The sequence below is a fragment of the Alternaria novae-zelandiae genome (genome assembly GCF_023758075.1).
Source record: "Alternaria novae-zelandiae strain BMP 2774 chromosome Unknown scaffold_12, whole genome shotgun sequence".
In the NCBI taxonomy this organism is placed as follows: domain Eukaryota; kingdom Fungi; phylum Ascomycota; class Dothideomycetes; order Pleosporales; family Pleosporaceae; genus Alternaria; species Alternaria novae-zelandiae.
Genome location: NW_026056972.1, coordinates 468666 through 495148, shown reverse-complemented (window position 1 = coordinate 495148; position 26483 = coordinate 468666). Strand labels below are relative to the sequence as shown.

The 26483-nt window shown below is 53.3% G+C and overlaps 7 protein-coding genes across 7 annotated transcripts; 5 read left to right on the top strand and 2 right to left on the bottom strand.

Annotated features, from left to right (window-relative positions):
- Positions 1–473: 473 nt before the first annotated feature.
- Positions 474–5206, top strand: J4E88_006303 (uncharacterized protein; the record flags this gene model as incomplete). The annotated part of the gene is made up of 2 exons (XM_049399931.1): positions 474–721; positions 775–5206. The coding sequence occupies 2 exons, from the start codon at positions 474–476 to the stop codon at positions 5204–5206; spliced, it is 4680 nt and encodes a 1559-aa protein (XP_049254242.1).
- A 2803-nt stretch (positions 5207–8009) lies between these two features.
- J4E88_006302 (uncharacterized protein) lies at positions 8010–9379 on the bottom strand (the record flags this gene model as incomplete). The annotated part of the gene is made up of 2 exons (XM_049399930.1): positions 8010–8186; positions 8237–9379. 2 exons carry the CDS (start codon positions 9377–9379, stop codon positions 8010–8012), a joined length of 1320 nt encoding a protein of 439 aa, XP_049254241.1.
- Positions 9380–10141: 762 nt separating this feature from the next.
- PRE3 (Proteasome subunit beta type-1) lies at positions 10142–11028 on the bottom strand (the record flags this gene model as incomplete). The annotated part of the gene is made up of 4 exons (XM_049399929.1): positions 10142–10463; positions 10512–10787; positions 10902–10947; positions 10998–11028. The coding sequence occupies 4 exons, from the start codon at positions 11026–11028 to the stop codon at positions 10142–10144; spliced, it is 675 nt and encodes a 224-aa protein (XP_049254240.1).
- Positions 11029–11414: 386 nt separating this feature from the next.
- Positions 11415–12464, top strand: J4E88_006300 (uncharacterized protein; the record flags this gene model as incomplete). Its single annotated transcript, XM_049399928.1, has 4 exons — positions 11415–11518; positions 11567–12076; positions 12124–12249; positions 12317–12464. 4 exons carry the CDS (start codon positions 11415–11417, stop codon positions 12462–12464), a joined length of 888 nt encoding a protein of 295 aa, XP_049254239.1.
- Positions 12465–15784: 3320 nt separating this feature from the next.
- J4E88_006299 (uncharacterized protein) lies at positions 15785–17655 on the top strand (the record flags this gene model as incomplete). Its single annotated transcript, XM_049399927.1, has 3 exons — positions 15785–16343; positions 16421–17004; positions 17056–17655. 3 exons carry the CDS (start codon positions 15785–15787, stop codon positions 17653–17655), a joined length of 1743 nt encoding a protein of 580 aa, XP_049254238.1.
- Positions 17656–22304: 4649 nt separating this feature from the next.
- J4E88_006298 (uncharacterized protein) lies at positions 22305–23663 on the top strand (the record flags this gene model as incomplete). The annotated part of the gene is made up of 1 exon (XM_049399926.1): positions 22305–23663. One exon carries the CDS (start codon positions 22305–22307, stop codon positions 23661–23663), a length of 1359 nt encoding a protein of 452 aa, XP_049254237.1.
- A 1824-nt stretch (positions 23664–25487) lies between these two features.
- On the top strand, positions 25488–25820 carry J4E88_006297 (uncharacterized protein; the record flags this gene model as incomplete). Its single annotated transcript, XM_049399925.1, has 2 exons — positions 25488–25715; positions 25776–25820. The coding sequence occupies 2 exons, from the start codon at positions 25488–25490 to the stop codon at positions 25818–25820; spliced, it is 273 nt and encodes a 90-aa protein (XP_049254236.1).
- Positions 25821–26483: the final 663 nt, after the last annotated feature.

The window sequence follows — 26483 nt, the reverse complement described above, 5'->3', positions numbered from 1 at the left end:
AAGCGTTTCCATGGCAGTTTCAACGTGTTCAACAATTTCCCTCGTACCAACTGGATCGGGTTGGGACGCATGCCTAGCCCCCGCGCTATTGGAGTAGAACTTGTCGAGGACGGGGCCACACGGGGCGCCAGCTGGGGTTGGAGCTTGGGGCAATGACGTTTCCCGCGGGTTGCGCTTGCGGCTCGTATGCTTCGCGACCGCCCACCGCCGATCTCACACGTCTCCAGGCGCTGCTTCCTTCTCTCCACACAGAGGGCAATTGACCCTCAGAAGCGACTGCGCAAACGGCTTTTGGCCTGTTTATTACCTCCCTCGACCGCGCTGCTCCTACACTGCATTACTACCACTCTCTCTGACTGCATCGCCGCCATTGCTACGTCAAAGATAGATATCCTAGAGTACCGCTATCCACCTACTATTATTGTTTACTACCGCATAACTATCCCGCAATCGTTCAGTCTCTCGACACCATCATGTCTGTAGCACTGCCAACACACCCCAAGTCTTCGGACCGCAAGGTCGTCTACCTGCTGCCATTGACCGACTACGGCGTCCCAGACGTCGCTGGCACTTACATCTACCTGCCTCCCCCCACCAACCCAGCATACTCGATTTGCTTTCAGATCCAGGGTACCAGCTCGATATGTCGCGAGGGCAGTTTGTGGGTGAACATCCCCGCTGAGGGCGAGAAGTTCAAGCGCAGCCAGTACCGCGAGTACAAGTAAGCAGCCTGCCATGCCTTGCCTGGTCACATGTCACTAACACACACCGCAGACTGCAGCCCAACTTTACTGGCATGTGTGAGATTGAGATCCCCGTCCACGAGGCCAATGCCTTTTCCTTCTACACGACCTACACACCGCTGCCGCAGTGGTCCTTCACAGACGTTGCGTCGCCTGAACCCACGCGGACGGACACCTACTACATCGACATATGTCCAAATCTCAAGCTGCAGGGCGAGCACTTGCCGGTCGAGGCCGTCTGCATCATCTCTTGCCTGTCCAAATTCATGGGCAACTACCCGACAGACTGGGACAACCACCTGCAGGGTATGAGCCAGCGTGGCTTCAACATGGTACACTTTACGCCCTTAATGATGCGCGGCTCTTCAAACTCGCCCTACAGTATTTACAATCAACTGGAGTTCGACAAGGCCATCTTCAAAGAAGGCGAGAAGGACATTGCGAACATGATCCGGAAGATGCAGAACGAGTTCAATCTGCTTGCCATGACCGATGTCGTCTGGAACCACACGGCCAACAACAGCCCATGGCTCGAAGAGCATCCAGAATCTGGTTACAACGTCGACACCGCTCCACACCTGCGACCTGCTTTCGAGCTCGATACAGAGTTGTTGCAGTTCAGCAAAGACCTCCCTAAGCACGGTCTACCTACCACTTTCAACACTGAAGAAGACCTTCTCAAGGTCATGCAAGGTGTCAAGGACCACGTCCTTAGCAAGGTCAAGCTCTGGCAGTTCTACGTCATTGACGTCGAAAGAGACACCAAGGCCATCATGGAGGCTTGGACCTCTGGCCAAGCCAAGTTTGTTGATGGCAGCTTTAGTGAAGCTGGTCTTCGCGGGCTCGATGCTGTCAGGAACTGGCCACTGAAGCAGAAGGCAGACTGGTTGGTCGAGCATGCTCTGCGCGGCGGTGACCGCATGGGCGAGCGCTACCGACGAACAATGGACCCGAACATCGCTGCTAGCCTACTGTGCGCCTTATTCGGTCGCTACGACACTCGTACTAGCAATACGCCCGACGACCGGGCTGCTCAAGGCACCATGACGGCTATGCTCAACGAGGTCAACCTTCCCTTCTACCGCGAGTATGACCAAGACCAAGCAGAGATCATGGAGCAACTCTTCAACCGGACCAAGTACGTCCGAATGGACGCCCATGGTCCTAAGCTTGGTGAAGTCAACGACGCGAACCCACTCATCGAGACCTACTTCACGCGCCTACCACTCAACGAGACCACGAAGAAGCACAACCCCGAAGCTCTCGCGCTGGTGAACAACGGATGGGTATGGGCTGCAGATGCGATGCGAGACAACGCTGGGCCCAAGTCAAGAGCATACCTGCGAAGAGAGGTCATTGTCTGGGGCGACTGCGTCAAGCTCCGATACGGAGATGGCCCAGAGGACAACCCTTTCCTTTGGGATCACATGGCCAAGTACACCCGCCTCATGGCCAAATATTTCCAAGGCTTCCGCATCGACAACTGCCATTCCACTCCTCTGCATCTCGCCGAATACATGCTTGATCAAGCACGTAGCGTCAACTCAAACGTTATGGTCTGCGCCGAGCTCTTCACTGGGTCCGAAGAGATGGATTACAAGTTTTGCATGAAGCTCGGAATCTGCGCCTTGATTCGAGAAGCCATGCAGTCATGGAGTACTCAAGAGCTGAGCAGACTTGTTCACCGTCACGGTGGTGTTCCCATCGGCAGTTTCGAGACCGACGAAGTGCTCAATGCTGCACAGGCGACTGATGGAGCTGACCAGACGAAGCCCATCATCAAGAAGATCAAGCGCAGCCCTGTTCACGCGCTGTTCATGGATTGCACGCACGACAACGAGACGCCAGCTCAGAAGCGCGATGCACGCGACACGCTGCCCAGTGCCGCGCTCGTTGCCATGTGCGACTGCGCGACTGGTAGCGTCTTCGGTTACGACGAGTGCTACCCTGAACTGATTGAGCTGGTGCACGAGAAGAGACTGTATTCCTCTGCAAACTCCACTGGAGGCGAAATCAAAGCACAAGCTGGAGAAGGTGGTATTGGTGGCATCCGCAAGATTATCAACGAGATCCACGTCAAAATGGGCAAGGAGGAGTACAATGAGACCTATATCCACCACGACAACGAGTACATCACCGTCCATCGGGTCAACCCTCACACCAGGAAAGGTTACTTCCTTATTGCGCACACTGCATTCCCCGGCTACGGCAACGGCAATGGAGGCTTCGGCAAGACCAAGTTACCAGGCACTCAAGCAAAGCTTGTCGGCGCCTGGAATCTCGAAGTCGATAACAGTCCCGAGACAAGAGCGCGTATCATCGGCGACGAGACGACACTGCGCGGCTTGCCCAGCAAGACAAACGAACTTCAAGGCGTCAACATCGAGGCTGCTGGCGATGATACCACGATTAGTATCCCTGACAAGTTCCCGCCGGGCAGTATCGCTCTCTTTGAGACCTGGGTACCCAGCGCAGAGCATGCTGAAGGCCTTGACAAGTTCGTCACTAGCGGTGCGCGTTCGGCTTTCAGTGGTGTCAACCTCATCGACCTTAACTACATCCTATACAGATGTGAGGAAGAAGAGAGGGACGCTACAGACCACAAGGACGGAACATACAACGTCCCAGGTCATGGCAACTTGGTATACGCTGGTCTGCAAGGCTGGTGGAGTGTCCTACGCGATATTGTGAACGAAAACAACCTTGGCCACCCACTCTGCAACCATCTGCGTGAGGGTCAATGGGCGCTTGACTACTGCCTTGGTCGCCTTCAAAATATCTCCAAGAAGCCGGAGTACGTCAACATCAAGGGCCCCGCCGAGTGGTTGGAAGCGAAGTTCGATGCCATTCGCAAGGTCCCCAGCTACATGCTTCCGCGCTACTTTGCTCTCGTCATCCAGACTGCATACAACGCTGCAGTCGAGCGAGCCATTGAGCTCATGGGCGAGAACGTCCGCGAGGGTAACCAGTTCCTCAAGAGTCTTGCCCTTGTCAGCTGCCAAGTCACTGGTTACATGAACAGTGCCTCGTTGTGGCCCGAGAAGAGCGTACCCAGCATGGCCGCTGGTCTCCCTCACTTTGCCTACGACTGGGCGCGATGCTGGGGCCGTGACATTACCATTTCAGCCCGCGGTCTTTACATGGGAACTGGCAGATATGCCGACGCCAAGGAGCATATCTTTGCCTTTGCCAGCGTCTTGAAGCATGGCATGGTCCCCAATCTGCTCGGTGGTGGCAAGAACCCACGTTACAACTCCCGTGACTCAGTCTGGTTCTTCCTCCAAAATTGCCAAGATTACTGCAAGATCGTACCTAATGGCATGGAGCTTCTTCAAGAGAAGGTCAAGCGCCGATTCTTGCCGTACGATGACACATGGTTTGCTCACACCGACGAAAAAGCGTACTCCCAGTCCTCCACTATCGAAGATGTCATACAGGAAGCTCTCCAGCGACACGCCTCCGGCATAGAGTTCCGGGAGTATGACGCGGGCCCGAACATTGACAGCCAAATGAAGTCCGAAGGCTTCAACATCAAGATCTGGACAGACTGGGAGACTGGTATGATCTTCGGTGGTAACCAATGGAATTGTGGCACATGGATGGACAAGATGGGTGAAAGTGAAAAGGCCGGCAGCAAGGGTGTCCCTGGTACACCACGAGACGGTGCTCCGGTTGAGATCATCGGCATGCTCTACAGCACAGTACGCTGGTGCGCCGACATGTACGACGCAGGCCAGTTCAAGTACCAGGGCGTCACCCTGGATGATGGCAAGAAGACCGTTACCTACAAGGAGTGGGCCGACCTGATCAAGGCCAACTTTGAACGCTGCTTCTACGTTCCTCGTTCGGCAGAAGAGGACAGCAATTACGACGTCAACTCGAGCATCGTCAACCGTCGTGGTATCTACAAGGACTTGTACCGCTCAGGCAAGGAGTATGAGGACTATCAGCTAAGGCCAAACTTCCCTATTATGATGACGGTTGCACCGGACCTCTGCGATCCTGAGCATGCCTTGTATGCCCTCCAGATGGCCGACAGGGTATTGCTCGGTCCCCAGGGCATGAAGACACTCGACCCCTCTGATCTCAACTACCGTGGCTACTACATCAACAGCGAAGATTCGACTGATTTCGCCACATCCAAGGGCCGTAACTACCACCAAGGACCCGAGTGGCTCTGGCCCACAGGCTTCTTCCTGCGAGCTCTGCTCAAGTTCGATCTCAAGCGCCGCAAGACGCCCGATGAACGTGTCGAGAGCTACCAACAAGTCACGCGCCGCCTCGCCGGCTGCATGAAGGCTATCCAGGAGTCGCCGTGGGCTGGTCTCACGGAGCTCACCCAGAAGGATGGCGCCTTCTGCGGCGACTCATGCCCTACGCAGAGTTGGAGTGCTAGCTGCATTATCGACTTGTTCCAGGATGCGCGCGAGTACGAGACGGAGGGGCAGCAATCTTCGTCGTAGGCTGATAAGTTTGGTTTCATGAGCCTCGTTGCGAAGATGACTTGAAAGGGGGTTTCTACGTGGTGCGGTGGTGTAAAGTGGCGAGAGACTTTTGTTGTAGATACCTAGAGTAGTCTCCTAATCAACCTTGAATTCACATCTCTTCTTCACCATGACCTTTGCGTCCGACAGTACTTCTTTGCATTTCCGCATGCTGCCAATTGGATTGTTGTGGTCACTAAAATGCTCTCGAGACTTTGTGCACCAGCCCATGTACATGGTTTCTTCCTTTTCTCTGTCTTTTGAAAATATCGATACTCTTCTTTATCCTTCATCTTCTTCACCCGTTCGTCTGAACCTTCTTCAAACATCTTCATCCCTCGGCACATAACCCTCAGCCAACCAACTCCATATGTTGAGTCCAATCTTGACTCCCTTCGTAACTGGCAATCCCGCATGCCAACTCTCCGCATATCCAGTCCCATCGCTCCGCATATTCTCCCAAAACACGGCATTCCCAGCAATCGGCTTGAAAATAATTCCTTTGCTTAGATCTTCCTTGGGCCCTCCTTCTTGCCCAGCACCATTCGCGGAGACACCCGCATGACCATCCTCCACACACTCAATAAACCGACACCAGCTCTTATCCTCCGGCCTCTCCAAGCGCGGAAAATGCGTGCCTCCACCCGTGCAATTTGCTTCCAGATACACCATGAAGGAACTCACGCGCCCGCTTTTCTTGGTCGCAGTGCTCCAGTCGTAGTGGTATGTGTAATGACCTCCTACACCGTATCTCTGGCTCCAGAGTTTCTCGATGAACGTATAAGGCCGCCAGCCCTGGAACACGCGGGCGCGCTCTTCGATGCATTTGACTGTTTGACTGCGGGGTAAGGGTGCTTTCTCTGAGTTGCGGATCGAGGGTTTGAAGGATTCGGTGCCGGAGGTCCATACTGTTGAGGGAGTGAAGTGGGGGTTGCTGTGGTTGTACTGTTAGTCGTATTCGCTTCATCCACCAGTATGCAGCATCACTATTTCAAGACATGTCTCATAGGAACCAGAGTCCCTTTCTATACCTTGGGATATCTCGAAGCAGTAGCGATCAAGAACAGACGTACCTCAAAGCAACAACCTCCTTCCCTTCCTCCTCACCAACAAACCCCTCGATATACACCACCAACGGCTCCCGACTCAACACATAGACACCCTTGTATGTATGCGCGGCGCAACTCAAATTCCGCTCTGGAATCACCAAATTCTCTAAATTTGCTGTTACATCACCACCACCTCTCGCACCAACGCTGCTGGGAGACACCGCATCGCTACCCGCATTCGAAGTAAGCAACGAGGACAAAGGCGCGCCAGCGAGTATGTACGCTAGCGCAGCGAGAAACCCATACTGAAAGACCGACGTTATCGATAGCGAGGACGAATACGAGGTACCAGTCGACGACGATGCAGGCGCGGAAGAGGAACGACGCATCGCAAAACCACGCACAGAAATGACAAATGCGCAGGCCCCAAGAACAACAAAGAATAACGACAAGCAAATGGCCCAGATGCTCGACAGCGCAAAAAAAACACAAGACAAGAGACCGAAAGATTTGTAAAAGAGTGGTAATAGAAAAGTCTACAAACTCACAAACCCACGCCCCCTTCAAAAGGAAACAAACCCAAGCACAATCCCCCTACCCACCGCCCGCCGCACAGCGCACTTCCGCCCAAATGATTTCATCTGCAATTACCGCTTACCGCTATCAAGGGTCCTTTTCCGCGGCGCGCACGCCTAGTCTCATCTCAGGTCTCACGTGTCATGTTCGCTTTATCGCGCGGAGTGGACTCTGCGCGTCAGATTAATGCTCGGGACACACGACACGAACATGGACCGCCGCGTGGTACGTGCATAACTTAGGTATTTTACCTGAGCAAAGTGGCACCGTGGGTATATTTTGTTCCGAGAGTTGTTTACCCCTGGCTTAGGTAAACTTGCGGGTGAAATCTGGGCTGGGCGCGAAGGCACAGGGATGAGGGGGTTCGGGCGTTAATCTGCGTGTGGTGGTGGTGGCATGATTCAGGGATGGCGCTTGGTTTTGCGGCGGCGGCGATTTGGCATCCAGGGGGTTGGGTCGGAGGGGTCTCTGGTTTTTTTTTTGGTGAGACTGGCATCCTGGTTGGAGGTAGAGAGATCTAGAATGGAGGGGCGGGCTAAGCTACCCCTCATACGTATATACTTGGATACTTATCCTGTGGTTTGCAAGGCTGTTCGTTTTTCAGTTGCTGCGACCAGGACCCAGGTCACCACATGCAAAGCTCTTCAGGTTACCAATGCATAATATTGAAACAATGTCCTCGAATTGCACCTCTATAAACGCCACCCTAATGGTGCACAAAAAGGTATCAAAACAAAGAATACAAAAGAGTCAGAGCATGATAACGAAGCTCAGATGAATGAGACTTTGTCGTAATGTCATCAATCTCTCTTGAAAATAAAAGAACAAGCAGTTGGTATCCCAGAATCTACGCACACACACACGCACACCCAAGGAAGAAGAACACTCGCTCGCATGCTGGGACCAAAGTCGTCACCTCGTGGGGTTTGGCATCCTGTCTGCCTTCTCAAATTATTCCAGAATACAAAGACTCTGGATGTCAAAAACATGCCGTGGCATATGGTTTGCGCAATAGTGGTATCCTCTGGTCTCTACTGGACGTGAAGAATCCTTCTGTTTGTTTGGGGTTGATCGGCAATGTTTCTCTGCCCTGTTTCGATATGCTGACTTCGCTCATGTGAACGGACAGTAAGTATTTGTGTAGATCGGCGGTGAGATTACTGTTTTCCACTGTTTTCTCGTTCATGCTGCTCGGCAACTTCACGCGCGTAGAACTCGACTAGCATCGTTCCATACGCCTCCATCTCTTCTAAAGGTACGGCGAGGCGGAAGTCGTTTAATAGCAGGAATTGCAACTCCAGGTGATTCAGTTCGACCAAGGGGAGACCGCCGACCTTGAACCGGTTAGCATGCGTTTTCATAATGTTTATCGGCCGGCACATACCTTTGCGTATCTCGAGTTGGTATAGAAGACGTCGGAGAAGAATTTGCTAGCGCATGTAACGCCGGCTATGACGAGACGATGTATGTTGAAGCTGTCAACAACAAAGAAGTGGGATAGATTCAACGCATCCGCGCTGAGATCTTGTTGCGGTGGCGAAGGCGGCTGTGTATTGTCCCCTGGCGTTTGCGATGGCTTGCCCAAGGAGCCTGACGGAGGAGGGGTCGCTGCCTGAGCGGAAGCTGATGCAGGTCGTGCGTTTTCTGCCGGGGCCGGAGTTGCTGACATTGTAGACTTTGAGTGTTCCACAGACTGCTCATTAGCCTTGCGAAGACCAGATATAGGGCCAGCATTTACCCTCTCTGTCATTCTGTCGAAGTAGACGAGTAAACTCAAGAAGACCTCGTACGTGGTCGGGCAGTATTTGTGAATTCTACTCAGATAGCTGAGGATTGAGATGCTGGGGACGTTCTTGCCGTGGAAGGCCAGGACGCTGGTAGTCTGTTGGCTCAACCCCGCTGTGCCGTCTGATGGTGGGATTTGGCGGTGTAGATGGTCATGCTGGCGATCGTTGGTTGTTGTGATCTTGGTTAAGAGTCCGGCAACCATTTCGATTATATCTGAGACAGGCATCTCGCTGATTTCATATTGAGGCCCAACCTCTGCGGGGTCTCGTCGCTGCCGCCGTGCGAGCGAGCGCGACTGAGAGAAGGGACTGGACTCATCGATGGCAAAACTCTGGATGTGTGACAGACTCTTGACTTTGATGCGCGTAGGAGAAGCTTCCGGCGATCGTAGGGACTGTGCTGGGGAAGGCTGGGGAACGGTTCGCGTGTTTGCGACGGCGGGGTCTGTGCCCGAAGGCGTCGGCTGCTGCGAGCGGGGGCGGAAAGTAGGACTGGGCGGTGTCGGTACTGCTTGGTCAGCAGCGGGTGCGGTGGAGTTTGGCTCTGAGCTGTTGTGCTGCTGCGATCGCTGGCTTGGTGTTGAGCTCGACTGCGGGGCTCCCGAATCCGCCATGGGAACATCAGCAGACGAAGCTACTGGCCGCGGCGCATTGGCGCTCGAAGACGGCGACGGGCGTACGGGCGTGTGATGGCCGGCAGGAGACTCTTGCGCCTGGTGCGTACTGCCGCCGCCAAACATGTTGGTGTGAAAGTGGTTCCCACCGAAGTCGCTCACCAGAAGCGAAGTCATTCCGCGCGAAGCCAGGCGGTGCAGGTGTCTGGGGTTCACGATAGTCTTGGACGGGAGGCAGGCGCGACACAAGGGCTGTGCTGGGTGCACCAAGGAGCGTGGTTCGCGGGCGCAGTGGATCGGTGAGAGGCGTCGGTCGTGTTGTTGAGCCTTATCGTAGAGAGCCCGAACTTGGACGCAGCTTAAAGGGGCGCAGATACCGCGTGCGAGCCTGCTCTACTCTGCCGTACCCAAAGCAAATTGGACGGCACGCGTCGTGTCAAGGTGAAGGGCAAGATGCGCGCCGAGTCGGGGCCCAGCGTGGTGAGTGATGAGGTGTTGTTGGAGAAAGGCGTGGGGACCGGACGTCACAGACCAACGACTGGCGAGATCAACGAGACCCTGGCCGCAATTCACCTGCACAGTCCCAGACGCATGTGACGACACTGTGCAGCCACCAAGAGCCGTTTCAGCACTCGATGCATCCAACTAGATAAACACAAGATGGTAATTCTGCCACCTCGGCACGTCGCGCCACGTAAAACGCTGCACAAACCAGACGAGAGGAGCCAAGAAAAGGCCGGTGACGAATGGGGCAATGCTGACAGTTGATTGGCCCGTGGCTGTGGTCCCATCCCACGCCCGTGGCCCAAGTTCCTGTGTAGATGGTGCTAGCTAACTTGCTTTCTTTTATTTCATACAGCTCGTTCAGGTATCATGTCATGGATAGTCCTACTGCTTGCCTGGCCCCTCGTAGTTCTGGTCTGGCAGGTATAGATGCCTCTGCGCACCCTTGCCTGTGAGCACCACCATGCGAATCACACCGCCCGAGCTGCCGTCCCACTTGATGGCTTCTGAGAGCGCGCCCTTGACGAACTTGATGCCTTCCTCCTCGCTCATCTTCTCCTTCCAGTTTGCATCGCAGTATCCGTAGATGTACGTCGAACCCGAGCCACCAATCGCGTATGATTGCTTGTGCAGGGAGCCGCCGAGAGGGATCGAGTATACTTGGCCGCCGTGTCGGTGGTCCCATCCGGCAATGATGAGTCCAGCGCTGCATGTACGTCAGTGACTGATGGTCGCGCGGTCATGGCTTACTCACGAGAGTTGGTCCTTGTTGGAGTAGCACAGTTCTTGGAAGATGGCTGCCGCCGTCTGCGTCGTGGGTGGCTCGTCGTTGGTGGTACCGTACATGCCGAGGTGGTATTGAACAATGTCCGCGACGGCCTGTGTGTCTGCTGCGGATCCAGATCTGCAACACCAGATGGTGTCGTGGACTTGTGTGAGCTTGTCGGTGACTCGGTTCGCGATGTAGGCTCCGGTCGTTGTTCTGCTATCGGCGGCTAATATGACACCGTCCTTGAAGTTGATGGCCATGCTGAGTACTGTTAGAGACTGAGAGGAGGCGGTTGAGGAAAGACAAACATGGATGTTCCGAGGCTACAATGGTTGTTAGTAATCTTGCAGCGCTCCGATAAGTGTTGTATCTTACTTGACCTCTCCCTTCTTGAGGTGGTTCATGTCGACGTGAATGCCATCTGCGCAGTGTGAGCTTCCGTAGTCGACTTGTTTGTAGCGGCGAATGTACCTTCTCCCAACATGCCCGTTGACATCATCATTGCGAGGTGAGCTGGTTGGTGAGGTAGAAAGCAGTTCCGGGGAGACGATGTGTGAGAGCGGCGTATGGGGCGGGCGAGAGAAGCTGTGGGGTGGGTTGTTGCTATAGTGGTGGTGCAGGCAGCTCGACTCTACGCGGCTGATATTCCTTGGCGTTACGCTACTGGTCTTAGTGGCCGGCTGCACCATGCGACACCCTCGAGGGCTCGCGTTCAGGCGGTTGCGCGCTGGAACCTCAACTGCCTTATCGTGACTGTCGCTCCGAATGGTCGAGTCTTCTATTCCTTCTCGCTCTCCCTCACCTAGGCAGCTGTTCCCACGAAGTCGCTCGGCCCCTGAACCCAGATCAATCCTACGCCCCACCGATCCCGAAGTGCGACCAGGGAGCATGGCTTCGGCTCTCGACACCTTCATCTCCTACCTGAAAGTGCCGATTCTAGCGTCCTCTGGTGTCGCCGCGCTGCTCAGTGGCCTCCTCTACTTCAAACAAAAGTACGTCATCCTTGCATTCCCCATCTTGGGTTTGGCTAACTCTGGCAGTGAAATCATATACCCCCGAGCCTTCCCTCCTGACGCCCGCACCAACGTCCCCAGACCTTCCCAGTTCGCCATAACCGACTATGAGGAGCTGTTCATCCCCACACCCGATGGCGAATCTCTGAGCGCCTTCTTCATCCGAGCCAACAAGCAGCATGCGCGCAACGTAACGGTCCTCATGTTCCACGGCAACGCTGGCAACATTGGCTACCGACTTCCCATCGCAAAGATACTCGAGAACGAACTCCGGTGCAATGTGTTGATGTTGCAATACCGCGGCTACGGTCTATCCTCTGGCAATCCCAACGAAAAGGGGCTCATGATCGATGCGCAGACTGGCTTGGATTACATCCGGCAGAGACACGAACTTCGGGACACCAAGATTGTCGTCTACGGTCAAAGTATTGGCGGTGCAGTTGCCGTCGGATTGGCTGCTCGTAACCAGAGGGAAGGCGACATCTCCGGCATCATCCTGGAGAACACCTTTACTTCGATCAAGAAACTCATACCGACGTGGGTACCTTCAATCGGCTGTACATACCATCACTAACTTGGAGTAGTGCCTTCCCTCCCGCCCGCTTCCTGGCTCCGCTCTGCCACCAGATCTGGCCGACTGAAGAGACACTTCCCAAGATTTCCAAGATACCTATCCTGTTTCTCAGCGGTCTCAAGGATGAAATCATCCCGTAAGCCGCGTATTCCCATAGACATGGTGTTCCGATTGGGTTTTTTCTTTTGCTAACTGTTCGACAGACCTTCGCATATGACCAAGTTGTTCGACGTCTGCAAAGCGCCAAAAGTCTGGAAGGAGCTGCCCAACGGAAGCCACAACGACACCGTCGCAGAACCGCGCTACTTCCAGTACATCGAAGAGTTCCTCAGCGAATTTGTAGCCCGTTGAAGCTTTCGCTGGATACCCATTAGTTGTTGGAGGGTTGACAAATATGCTGAGCCAGCCCCACGCTACTGCTTCACTTGAATAGCGCGAACCACAGGCTGTGCGCAGACAGGGGAATGGCCAAGTGCAAGCGTTCGATATGTCACTGGGAGTTTGCTATTGGAGGGACATCCGATTGGGTTCCGTGGATTATACCCTCATTGGTTTTTGTTCCGAGACATGCATTAGAGGTGTGCGGGTTGTGTCGACTGCGCAGGCAGCATGTCTACGCGCTGTGAGCATGAGCATCTCGGAGCAGCCGATGTGTACTTTGCATCTTCCAGCGTTCTGAAACGTAGATGCATGTGCGCATATCCCCTGGGGCTCACCTTTTTGCACCAACATTGACTACGAAAACGTACTTTGTGTGGCAAAATGACACCACATAGTTTCGAGATTGCGTCGCCGTGCAGGGCTCGCGAATGTAGAGATCGCGATCGTATGCATGACCCTGCAGCAACGTGTGCATCTCCGTAAGCTAGTTGTGATTTGTGTTTACAAGCCGTGTCAGCTGTTCTTAGACTATTCATGACGGAGCAATTGATTTTTGCGCTCGCAAGGGTCCAGCTTTACCGACCACGTGCAAGACCCGAGATGTGGGGTGATGACGGATCGCCAGGGGCGAGGCACATGTGTCCTGGGCAGTTTATCGGTACAAGATTTCTTGACACAGGGGATACGTTATTGAAGGATCATCCTTCACAGCCTCAGTCGCTTCGTTGCTGCATGCTACGCGATGCAATGCGTAACGAGTGGCCACGGGGACGACGTTATTCGGACCTACCGCCTGTATCCGACGTGTACTCGCAACAGAGCTGCTATGCACCACGCACTTGGAGCCCCGCAAGGTTCCAGCCGGGTTCTTGAATACGAAGAGGCTCCATGTACGGTAGTGCCAACGTCCGCGTTTGCGACCGGCCGCTGATTCGATGGTGACGGATCTGTGCTGGACCCTGCAACGGATGCTACCAGCGCCACTGCGGTAATGTGGGCAGTATCGCGAAGGCTTAACATTTCCCATGCTGCTTGCGACCGGAAATGCATGCATCGGCTGCACGGAACATGGCAATTTTAGCATGGCAATCTTGCATTAGGCCGAAGTTCTGTCCCATCTCAGCATTCATAGCTACCCAGCCGATGCGAGCAAGACAACAACTCTCCGAGTGAGCAGACGTCAGTTGAGATGAATTGAATAAGCTCATGATCTGCGGATCTATTCTTGTAACGCCACCGTCATTCTTGCACCCCGGCGGACGGGACAGACGTTCGATTCATTGCTCGCCCGGGTGTCGATCATGACCACGCGGGAACAAGTGTGGTGGCTGTGCTGTGGCGGAAGATCACTGTCATGGAGCGGTCACTCCGACTGTGGCGAACCGGCCTCACTCGCAGGCCAGAACCACTTTGCATGTTTGAGCAAACGGTTTTCGGGCCATTCATTTCAGCCGTCTGCCGAGCAGCGTGCCGAACCAAACCAAGTGCAGACTTGTCAAGCTTTGGCTTGCGCCGGCGTGTTCGCGTTCATGGAAGCGAACGCTGTCATCTCGAGGCCCACCGTCCAGGCGCTGTGGCGCTAGGCCTGTATAGGTCCCACAGCCATAGCTGCCCGCTCCATCTTTCTTCCATCCTCGTTTCGACGCACTCCCGCCGCAGGGTCACCAGGGGAGTACCACCGCCGAGCCAGCCTACCACCACTCAACAACGCCGCAAGATGCTTTTACCGGGTCCCCTGTCAGCTCCCTGGGCTGGCTCCATGCCTGGTCATTATCGTGACGCCCTAATCACGTCCACGCGGCATCCATGGCTTCACCCTGCTTCCTAGAGGGCCGGAGTCTTCTGGGCGGCTCAGTTCGTGCATGTCGCGTCTGCTCCACTATCCATACAGCCTCCTCGATTGGTCCGCCAACTCGCATGCATGTTGGGCCCGTTCCTATGGACGGCGCCGAATTACTTCATGATCTTGATCTAGGCGATGCTGTCACTATACAAGCCGGTGCTAGCAGACCCCCTGGTACCATGGTCTCTCAGCACTTTCGTAGTCCAATACTTTCTTCTACTTTCCACGCAGGTTTTCACTCGACAAATTGACGCCAGCACCAGCTTGCGTTTCGGTATACAGAACAAACACTAAATTTGCGCCTGCCGGAGATTGCTAGGAAGGGCCCGCTAAGCTTTGGTAAGATAGTCTAGGATCAGCGCCATCGGCCCATAGCATTCTAGAAACGGTATCACTCGCCACGTCCGATGATATACCACGTCCGCAACACTTGTTTTCTAACATTCCCTTGACTCAGGCACCCAATCTTCTCCTTGCTGGGCTTTTGGTGATCACTTCGCCTCCAAAGCATCGGTTCAGGCCCTGTCACTCCACATCGATCCTGTCAGCCACGGGCAGCCTGCCGACAGCCAATCAGGCTCGTGCTAGCATCTGCGGCCAGCGGCGAGTGAAGCAGAAAGCTCGCGAGAACCCTCTGGCGGCCTTCCCGTTTCTACTAAGCTAGTCAATGAGCCCATCTCTGCGACCCTAGCTCTTACTATCTGCCGCACGTACGCTTGCCCATTGCGGTCCCTGCCGTTGCGCCGTCCCCAACCTCATAAGGCTTTGAGAGCTCGCTTCTGCCGTCTGAGTGGTCGTGTAATTCTGACCATCATCTTCGTTCCGCCTTAAGCGAGCTCCTTCTCCAGGTAGTACATCAACCGAAGCCGTTCATCTTCCCTCAAACGGTTTCTCCTACTGCCGGCATCTTTTTTTACATGCGATCACCTCACAGCCTCCCTTACCCACTGGCAAACCTTGATCGTCGTCTCTCCTACGAAGCGACTTACTTTCGGGTATCGTCCTTTCCGGCTTGCCACATCCCTTCAAGGATACGTTGATATAGAATTAGGTACGTTGTATTCTCCTATGTTCGGAAAATTTGGTTGAGTCGGGCCTTTACACATTCGTTTTTCTAGGACTCGTTGTATTAGTTGTAACATGGACTAACATGGCTTTCGTTTGGGTCCAACAGTGGGTGCCACTTCCTGTCGTTTACGAGCCACACATGGGCGATCTACCTCCCGGTCCACGGTCTCAAACCATGGACAACACGACAGCCAGCCTCGCGCGTGACGGAAACAATTCGAATTCGTTTCCCACGTCTCTCAAATCTCCCGACAGCAACGATCCGTTCTACTCTCAACTTAGCAGTCTACCCCAAGGTCAATTGCGACCCGACCATCGCTCATCAACGCACGCGAACGGAACCTATCAGTCCCAAGAACACGGTACTTCACCACTTAATATGGGCGCAATGACAGGCGCATTGCCCAACTACGGCGCAAACGACAATACTCCGATGAACCCGCAAGTACCACGCTCCCTGTCGGGCGCATCCACCTCAGCTGTGGCATACCAGCTTGGGCAGAACCTACAAATGCCCGGTAACATGTCCGCTCATGCCTCCTATGGACCTGGATTCGCTACAGGTCTCCCCCAACAACACTTTATGTCTCAACAAGGCTCACAGTACAACGCCTATCCGTCCTACCCGACAAACCAGCCTCGTCTAGCAGGCGTGGCGCCAATGCAGTCGCCCTACCAGAACTATCAGCAGGCTTCGCAGTACATGTATTATCCGGCACCATACGGACAACAGGGGCAATTCAATCCTGGGTTTGGTGCTCAGAGCCAAATGTACGAAAGAAAAGCCAGCTCGACGAACACGGGTATGCAAGGTCATGTTGCGGATTATTCGCATGGTGATGGTGGCTTCCCTGGTGTTCGAATGACTACTGGAAACTACATGGGCGACTCAAGCTCAATCATGTCTCCATACGGCGTACAGTTCGCGCAGTCTTCAGGTAAGCAAAGTCCGCGACCTGCTATTGTGCAGGTCTACATCGCAAAATGGTGCGTACAGCTACTGATGACCTTATAGGCATGCCTCGTCCCGGGCCAGTGAGCTCCATACCTCGTGGACCGCCTCGCAAACCCAAACAATCTGGGCACGCACTTTGGGTTGGTAACCTCCCGCCTGGGACTACGATAGTCGCTTTGAAGGACCACTTCTCCCGCGATGCTACCAAGGACATTGAAAGTCTGTTCTTGATTTCTAAGAGCAACTGTGCATTCGTCAACTACCGCACAGAAGCATCTTGCACGGCCGCAATGCACAGATTCCACGACTCACGCTTCAGCGGCGTACGTTTAGTCTGCCGCCTTCGACGCAGCTCTGCTCCGGCATCAGGGGTACCCACGGCGCCTTCAGCCATGATAGGCCAGCAAAAGAATGCTTCTCGAGCGACGACACCGACACAGAACAATGTCACCGATGCTCCCACCGAAGACGCAGTTGACTCGCCATCGCACAAAAGTGTTGAAGATGTTAAATCATCTGCGGACACTGCCACAAAATACTTCATCGTGAAAAGCCTTACGCTGCAAGACCTGGAGCTCAGTGTTCGGAATGGTATCTGGGCCACACAGTCTCACAACGAAGATGTCCTGAACAAGGCTTTCCAGGTGAGCGCACAATCCTCTCCACATTCAAGACCGTTGACTGACAGAATCTAGTCTGCTGAAAACGTTTACCTCATCTTCTCCGCGAACAAGTCGGGCGAGTACTTCGGCTACGCACGCATGGCGTCGCAAATCCTTGAAGATGGGTCTCCCACCATAGGCTCGGCACCAAAGTCCGAAGCCATCGTAGACGCGACGGATGTGCCAAAGGCGATCGCTACTCCGGCAACGGAATGGGCGCCGCGAGGAAGGATCATTGACGACTCTGCGCGCGGCACAATTTTCTGGGAGGCAGAGCTACCCGAAACAGACGGCGAAGAAGAAGCACAAGACAATGACGACAAGACTGAGAGAGACGATGCGCCGCAACAAACTGAAGCCGACACCTCAGCCGTTCCGCAGAGCTGGGGCAAGCCTTTCAAAATCGAGTGGGTCTCTACGAACCGCCTACCATTTTACCGCACTCGTGGCCTCCGCAACCCATGGAATGCGAATCGCGAAGTCAAGATTGCGAGGGATGGCACAGAACTCGAACCCAGTGTTGGAGAGCGCCTGGTCCAGATGTTTCATCGAATGGGCCCGTCGGCTGCCGGTGCACCGGTAATGCCGCCCGGTGTAGCCACCGGCATGATGCCCCAGATGCGAACATTCTAGGCATGTGTCAGGCCTCAATCGGGCTCATTGCATAGCACTTGATGTACCAGACGCTCGTTTACCGTTGAACTCGGTTAGGACGACTTGGAGCTCGAGAGGTAACGATGCGCCTCTTTGTTACAATTGGAAGAGTTTTGTCGGGCCCTCCACTGCCGGGCAGTGGGCGCTAGATTGAGCTCTTCTGCATCCATTCGCTTCTGCTATCTTTTATCACCGAGGAACGAAAACTTGACGATGACATGATCTTCTAATAGGCAAGACGAGATCAAGAAACACGTAGGATACGAAGCTAGTGCTTGGATTCGTGTGGGTAATTGAGTATGCTCTCCTTCCCACATCGTTCTCTTGTCACCGTAGTTTCATTGGAGTTATCCATTTCTGTATTCTTATTACTCTCATTCGTAATGTAACATACTCTCCTGCATCATCTCGCTCGGACTTGTCCTGTGTTTTGCGCGCAAACCCCGGTTGTACTTGAACCGCAGCCCCTGCTCATGGTCTTTTCAATTTGTCCATATTTCGTACATGCAGAACTTGACTTTATCTTGATCGGCCCGTTCGGGGCTGGCAGGGTCGTCGCACGGAGGTTCTCGACCTCTTCGTTCTCGTTCTGGCCCTTACTTGCGTCTAGTGTCTCCGGGTAGGGATACCCACCTTGACGGGTTACCTGGCCGCAACCTATAAAACGCCTGCTGGGCAGACACAACGTGGAGGAGCACCATGATCAGCCCACTGCTCCGTCGGTAGTAGGAGGCCCTGGCCACAATCAATGCTCAGGTAGGAAAGTCGCCATCACGACTACAAGGTTCAAGGTTCGTACAAAACGACCGACGCTAGACATCTGCGACATGCCTCCAAGAATCGTCATGGTAAAACGTAAACTTTACGCTACCTCCACGTGTCCTTGCACATGCTCAAGTGAGCAGCATCCCAAGCTCCCTCGGTGGTTTCCTCAAATTTTGCAGAGCACCCAGGTACGTAGAATAGAACAAGCATCGCACCCAAAGCCAATCCCAGCAACCCGCGCATCTCCGGACGAAATTCTGAAAAGCCTCATCCCCATCCATCGCTTCCGAGCTTACCATAGTAACCCCAACGCTTTCCGCACACCCACACACACACATGGACCAAACTCTGGCAACGCCGTTATACCCGAGAGCAACAGACAGCTAGCTAAACAAGCGGAAACGCAGAATGCAAAAGGACAGTGCGAAAAGGCACAAACCTTCCCACTGAGATAGCCACATATGCATATCCTTCACTATAACCAGTCCAAGCAAAAAACCTGCAACCCATGCCCCCTTCGCAAAATTCTAGAACCCTCCCCGTCCCGCACACGACACACAAGCCTCAAAGTTACACAGCAAGCATCGCAAATCTAGATCAACGATCCTCGATCCGCGTCATCCGCTGCCATGCCATTTCACAGTTTTGCCCATGAGCGTCTGTGCGTTACTTTTCGCTGCCAAAACGCCGGTGTGCCGGGTCTCATTCACAATTTTTGAGTGGGGAGGAAAGAGGGAGAGAGAGGGTCCGCGGAAGGATGAGCTCGGGCCTCGCGCTAGTACCCGTAGTGCAGGCTGATGAGTAATGGCGGTATACTGGATCGCGATTGCTTGGTGGTGCTGTTGGTGTGAGATTTGATACGCTCCGGCGTTTTGGTGGGTTATTTCTTTTGGGCTTCGGTCTTTCCGCGTTGGGCGGTGTGTAGGATGTGTGATGTTTGGTACCTAGCTCTTGGTAGTAGTGGTGATGGCTACATACACCTGAAGAGGGAGGTGGGAAAGAACAAAAGGGGGAACAGGGGGTTCGTAACGTTGCTTCTTTCGTTGTCGTTACTTGCTTCCTCGGTCTGTTTGTACCGAGACTGGGTTTAGTGGGACTCACATGTGCCTAGGTATCGTCTTCTTCCTATGAGGCTCATCCGAACTATATCTTGGGTAAATCGTTCAGAGCCTCGTCATCGGTTTTCTGCACTTGGCTTTCCTCGTTTCTGCTCGCTCGCGGTTGATGTACCCGATGTGCACGACTCGCTCACGGCATTTCCCGCGTTATGTGTAGCTTTTCTAGTGGGTTTATCTTTCCCATCTTGAAATGGCTTCTGTTCTCTTCTGGTATTCATGAAGTCACTGATGGGAGCACATTCTAATCAGCTTCTTTAGTCATTACGCCGGAGCCGTGCCATGAGTCCCATCACGTGACCTTAGTTGGCTCGCGGAGTACCTAAACATGGACAACTCATCATGATTCCGAACGGTCCATATGCAGTCAAATGATCGGACTGCAAGATCAGAAAAGATGTTCGAAGTAGCGATTGCCCTCATTCGGTATATGGGAGCAAGCTGTCTGCCGCTAAAGGCACGAAGGCGCTACGTCTTGTAGAGGGCCAGTGTATTATACTTGCGATTTCTCTCATTTGTGAGAGTATCTTTTCGTCAAGGTTGTTGATGTTGCGGAAGTCGTGAGTGGCTCGTTTCGCTCTGCGTCATCGCAGTACTATGGGGTGAAGTGGATGGCAACCATAGGATTGTAGAGGGCCAGGGGTTTACAAGAAACAGATACGAGGAAAGAATCATACACGTAGGTGTACCTAGGTCATGGATAGCTATAATCCATCATGATGCAAGAATCATGTTATGTAATCAGCACAGTCGGTCGCCCCTTCCGAGACTGCACATGCCGCTGCCAAACGTCGTTACACAAGCCATCATTCCAAAACGCCTGCAGCTCTGTTCACTGATTAGGTCGGGAGCAAAAATCTCATTTTCCAATGTGACTCTCTCACACGACATCGAACTCCGTAGTGGCGTTGAGGCCGACTCTGATCACGGATCGAAGGAGCAAGGAAGGCCATCGGCAGCACGGCAGCCGCAACAGGTTACAGCACAGCCGGTTCGATCGCTCAGGGTGAATATGCCTCTTGCTGCCTTTCTACACAGACACTAAGCCGCTGAAGGGGTCCTCTATGAGTAAGAGCCCCGTTCATGATCGGATAGACCTCTTCAACACGCTCAGCTGCCGCCCGGCAAAGCTGTGACCCCCCACCGGCCTCGCAAGTAAAGGTGTGCACTCCTATGAGGACTTGATCTGACATCGAGTAGCGTCGACGAACCTGTCTTCTGTAGAAAGACACAAACAAGGCCATTTTCGGGTGAAGCGCATCCATGCGTCCTGCTTTCCTCCGCGGTGTACCACTCAAGACAGACTCGGTGCAGCAAAATTGAGCTGCCGTATCGCTCGCTCCGCAACGTGACACGAAAAGGGCGTAAGGGCGACACTCAAGATGCACCTGCCCTATTAAGGCGCTCAGTCAGCCGCGCAACCAGAGCATCCACTCTTCACATCACCTGCAACGATATCCTCCTTTTCCATCAATACTCATTAGCATGACAATAATTCTGCGGGAGGTTTCCGACACCGACATCGCGCGAGGCTGCGAGATCGAGTCTCTAGCTTTCAAAGATAACCCTCTCGGTCCCATCCTAAACCCAGGCCCTTTCCCTCCGGGAGCATCACAACAAAGAATCCAGCAGATCATCGACACGAGGAAAAACGACTCTAGTGTTCATCTGATCCAGGCTTTCGATGAAGAGACTGCTCAAATGGTAGCATGGGCGAAGTGGCACGTCTTCGAAACCGCCGAGGCCGCACTCGCTTCGTTCCAACCTCTGCTCCTTGGTCCTGGGATGAATGCGGAAGCCTGCAAGATTTTCTTTGAAGGGATGGCAGAGCGAAGGAGAACGATCATTGGGGAGAGGCCGTATCTTTGTAGGCTTGCGCGCTATCTGTGTCGCTGAGCGAACTCAACCCGCCTCGATGCTAACGAATCTTAGACCTTCAATTGCTATACACGCATCCAGAGTTCCAGGGCAGAGGTGCAGGAAGTCTCCTCTTAGATTGGGGAAAGCAGCGTGCCAAAGATTTTGGTCTTCCGATTTATCTAGCGTCTACCCCCGTGGGCCATCGCTTTTACCAGAAACATGACTTCGAATATGTCGAGATCTACCGACTGGATTTCACCAGCTTTGGCGGGCCTGTTCATGAACAGCCGCTGATGGTGTGGAAGCCGCCAAGGTCGTAAGCAAGCTATTGCCAATAGCATCAGTCGCACCATGAGCGCTCTACTGATTTGGGAAATTTATCCCATTCTCAAGATGGCATATTCATCTGTCAAGATATCCTCGTGATCCTCCTACTGGTTGCGTTTCCGAAGTCGCATATGTACCGCGCAGCAGCTTTTTTGTTGTGTCACCGTTGATACTCGGGTCGAAAGCCACGCATCTTAGCCCCTCCGGCGTTCTTGATGTTGTTTTCGATGATACCCTTTGGGCTACGATCTACCTTTGCATAGTCATGGTTATGTTACAAGCAACAGATTCAGCGAACATTATTCTAGCACCATGTCACTGTTCTCTCCGACTTTTGAGCAATATTGTCGATGATACCAACGAAGGTCGCATGTGGTAGGTATTGCGCGGACGGCATTCTTCCGACCACGCCACCTTGGCGAAGGACGATATTCTGCCGGAATTTAGAGTAAGGGACGCAATCTCGTGGACGCACTCGCATGTCCCATGCTTCTTCGTCAACCTCCCCTCTCAACACAAGATTCTGTCCGAAAACCTCTAGTAAGACGCTGCGAGTTCGGGATGAATTCACCAGTCACTTCCGGCGAGGGAACCTTCGATCCAGGCCAGGCAGTATCGCAAGCCTACCACGACGCAGCTGATGAGAGCAGAAGCTCTTCTGATACACTGCCTTTGCAAACCATACCCAAAGACGACGATGTTAGCCTGAGGACAGAAGCTTTAGACCGTCTGAGATGGAACGTCCTCGCCTCACCATCGACAGTCGAGGTCATCGACCTCAACAAAGCAAGCGAGCTCAACGAAGCAAACGAGCTATGCTGGAAACTCCTGTTAGCAGACCCCAAGCATCCTCTAGCCGAAGACCCAGTAACCTCACCACCAACTTCCCGCATCCCTATCATGCTAGCCATGATCGATCACTGGGAATGCTTGGGTATGATCGACGAGAGTCCACCACCTTTACTCATTCATAACACAGACAGACGAGCTATCACTGTTGAGCAATTTGTCACAGAAGTTTCAGCATATGCGAAAAGCTTGCGAGAGTTGATTGACGAGATTGAGAATGTGAGTTCGGCGGCGGAAAAGGAGAGCCGTTGTCTTTACTATGATTCAGCTGATGGATTGGAGAGCCTGTATAGTGGTGGCATGGAAGATGTCTTTCCTCTTCACTTCATGTCTAGCCGGTCAAATTCAGCGGAAGAGTTCAGGAGAGAATGGATGAAAAGAGAAAGGCTGTTCAAAGAACATCTGTCTTGCAAACCTACAAATGGAATCCACATCGCGACAGGGTCGATAGATTTCGCCGAGGCAAGTAGGAACTTCCGCCTCCTTCCTGAAGAGGTTCCTCGTGAGGAGGAGAGCCTCTTGCACACGAGTGCTTTAGACCGCCTACGTTGGGACCTACTCGCCCCACCATCTACCGTTCTAATCATCGACTCCAATGAAGAGGGCGAGCCGAGCTGGCGGCCGATGCTGGTGGATCCAAAGCACCCCCTAGCTGATGAAGCTGTTACCGAAGTACCGCGTTCACGAATGTGTGTAGCATTTGACATGGTCGAAGCTTGGGAGTGCTGGGAGAGGTACGATGACAATCCACCCCCACCGCCTCTGCTCATCGAGAATTCCGATGAAAAAGCCATCACTATCGAGCAGTTCATCGTCAAGGTCTCCCGATACGCTCAAAGCTTGCGGGAGACGATTTTCGAATGCGAGGGTCGCGCTCTGTCGGGGTCCAAGGGCGCGTGTCTTTGGTTCGATGCGGCATTTGGACCGAAACGGAAGGATGCCGAAGACCCAGATATCTTGTTCCTCGTCGGATTCACGTCCAATTTCTGGTTCTCGAGCAGCCAAATTGAAGCGGACCATGTTCAGAAGGAGAAGAATTTTATCGAATCGCTTAAAGTAGAGCAGAATTAACGCTCCGTACTCAGCACAAATGGCTGCAAAGTAGCGAAACTGCCTTCCACAATTGTTGCTCTTGCGACGGATGGTGTGCAAGATCCACGAGCCATTGTACCGCAGAGTTTCAAATTACGTCCCACACTCCATCCGGTAGACCAATATGATGAATAGTCACTATCGAAGCGGAATGATCCGAAGGGCGCTTATGATGTTTTGCTACTGGAATGGCAAGGTGGATGTGCTGAGAGAATTGGTCGGCCAGATTCAGATCGGCGTTTGGAAGTCACTGGGGCCGGTGCGAAGACAGATCTTCAATCGCTAGACAGTCGGTATGCGTTATCAGAGTACTAGGTATGCGTTGGGAACGCTTTAGCAGTAAACAGTGTGGATAGATCAGATTGAGCGTGACGTGGAAGAATAGTACGACACTCACCGCAAAGATGTACTCACCGGAAACATGTCCAGGTAGCCTTCGCTTACAGTCCTTTTCCCAACGACGCGCGCGACCGAACAATCGTCGGAAGATAGCATCCGTTTGGTGGCGTCCAGTGAGCGAGCGTAGAGCTTTGCTTCTTTTCAACGGAGAACAGAGTGCGCCTTGGATTTTGTTCCCATCTTTGTTGCAGTCCCAAAATAGTGCATCTTGTTAGAGGAGTGTCATCTATCTGCCCAGACATCTTTCATTCACTAGTCACCCTTGTGTTTAACATCTCAATATGGGAATTTGCGGCCCCACGAATTTCCCATGTCTGATCGACACCTAGAGATAGCCGAAAGTCGATCAGCCAGTCGTGCAGGGGTAGAGGCCAATCTAGAAGGAGCAAGTCTACATCGAAATGGTTCTGGTAGACAATGCCATCTATTGTAAATTTAATTGCGATGCTCGTCAATAGCTCCCAGACATGTTCAAAGCTCAATAGCACGTCGTGCCAGAGCTATACAAAGTTCATCTGCCAACCGTGAAAAGATGCGCTTGTACTGGATGACTTTTGCTTCTTTCAGGCGGTCGGGGAGGCGCCAAGGCGATGGGGATGCTGTCGGTGAGGCTGGTCGACGAGGCTGTCGTTTCGCTGAGTCTCTCCCGTGCCACTCGGGGGACTTCAAAGACTGCTTCTTTCAGGCGGTCGATGAGGTTGACGCTGCCTGGGTACGTGGTGTGGGAAGGCGATTCCTCATCGAGCTTAGCACAGAAGCCGAGTGGCATGCGGGAGGCGGCAACAACGGCTGCACCCCACCGTGACATCTACCCCCACCACACCACCCCAAGGTAGATCCGTTACTTACAGCAGCGACTAACACAGACAGCTCCAGAATGCAGCAGATTGACCGCTCTCTGGTTGCGGATTATCACCATATCCGCTGTAGTTCTTTTCCCTGATGAGGCTAGAGGGGCCACTGCACCCTTAGCAGAATCAGGTACCGAATGTGCGAAACATCGAAGCACGGTTCGCTTCAGTGTGTCGTACCTCACCCTGCTACCCCAACGCTTCTGACACTATGCAAAAGACAAAGTGGTCTCGTGAAAGCTTGCGCTTGGCACTCAACATGCTCTCAGCAACTGTCGGTCTGGCATTCTTGCACGTTCCATTGGACGATCTCCTGTATCCTCACCGGACTGTATGAGACCAGCGCGAAAAAGAAACAAGAAAGAAGACCTCAGAGCAGAAGAGACACGATGTTCAGCACACGGAAGATGTGTATATAAGATCTGACACCCTCGACTCCAAGTTTAATCATCAGCTCATCACAACAATCACTACAACAAGCATCTTCACTTCCACAACACCACTCACTCTTACAACTCCCAATCGTTCTTTCGATCCCAACAACAACTTCAACATGCAGTTCTTCATCACCATCCTCTCCCTGGCTGTCGCCGTCTCCGCTGTTCCCCAAGGCAACGGCAACGGAAACACCATCTGCAAGGGCGGAAACGAGAGGGCAGTCTGCTGCGCTTCCAAGGATGCGCTCGTCGGCGCCCTTGAGTGCGTCACTCTCCCCATCAGCGTCCAGCAGCCCGGCTGCGATGGCAGCATCCGCTGCTGCGACATCGGTGACCAAGAGGATGTAAGTCATGCCCTTTCACGCTCGCCTCCATCAACTCATACTAATCTGCAACACCAACAGGGTATCGTCAACGTCAACGCCCTCAACTGCGCCAGCGTCGCATAAACAGATCGGTCACACATTTCGGGGCATGGAACAATTCCGCAGGAAACAGGGATGGGCGCTACAGGAGGACATGTCACACTGTTCGCAGGGGCTTTTCTGGATTTCTACTTCGCTCATTCTGGGTCTTCCGATGATTTCTTCTCTTTCTTTGGAGGACCGCTTTATGAAGTGGTTTCTCAAATCTTGGGCGTTCAATTTTAGACATGGGCTAGATGTTTTGGTGTTTAGTAGAAAATGCGATTCATGATCAAACCACAAATTCGTCCCAGAGCTCAAGAGCCCGATGCCTCTTTCGGAAGTGTACTGTCTGCTCTCTTACGCTGAACATTGCAGTGCAGAACCGTTCGCTTGTCATGCCTGGAATCCTACAGCCTCGTCATCTCAGCCTGGTCACTCTATCTGTTCTTCCGCACTAGAAATTGCAGTGCACAGGTGGCTGGGAGCACTAGAGCGGCACCTCAAATAAACTTGCATACGCGACATCCTTCCGGTGAACCTCTGAACGAGATAGCACTTGCCATTGGTTACACCCCTGCTACCTATCGTGCGCACAGCCTGCTTTTACATTCCCGAGGTCAGCAACAGCCCGTCCACGCTAGAGATTGCAGTGCAACATTCTCTCCTCCAATGTCAATCATTTGCTGTCCGGTCAGTATGGCGCAG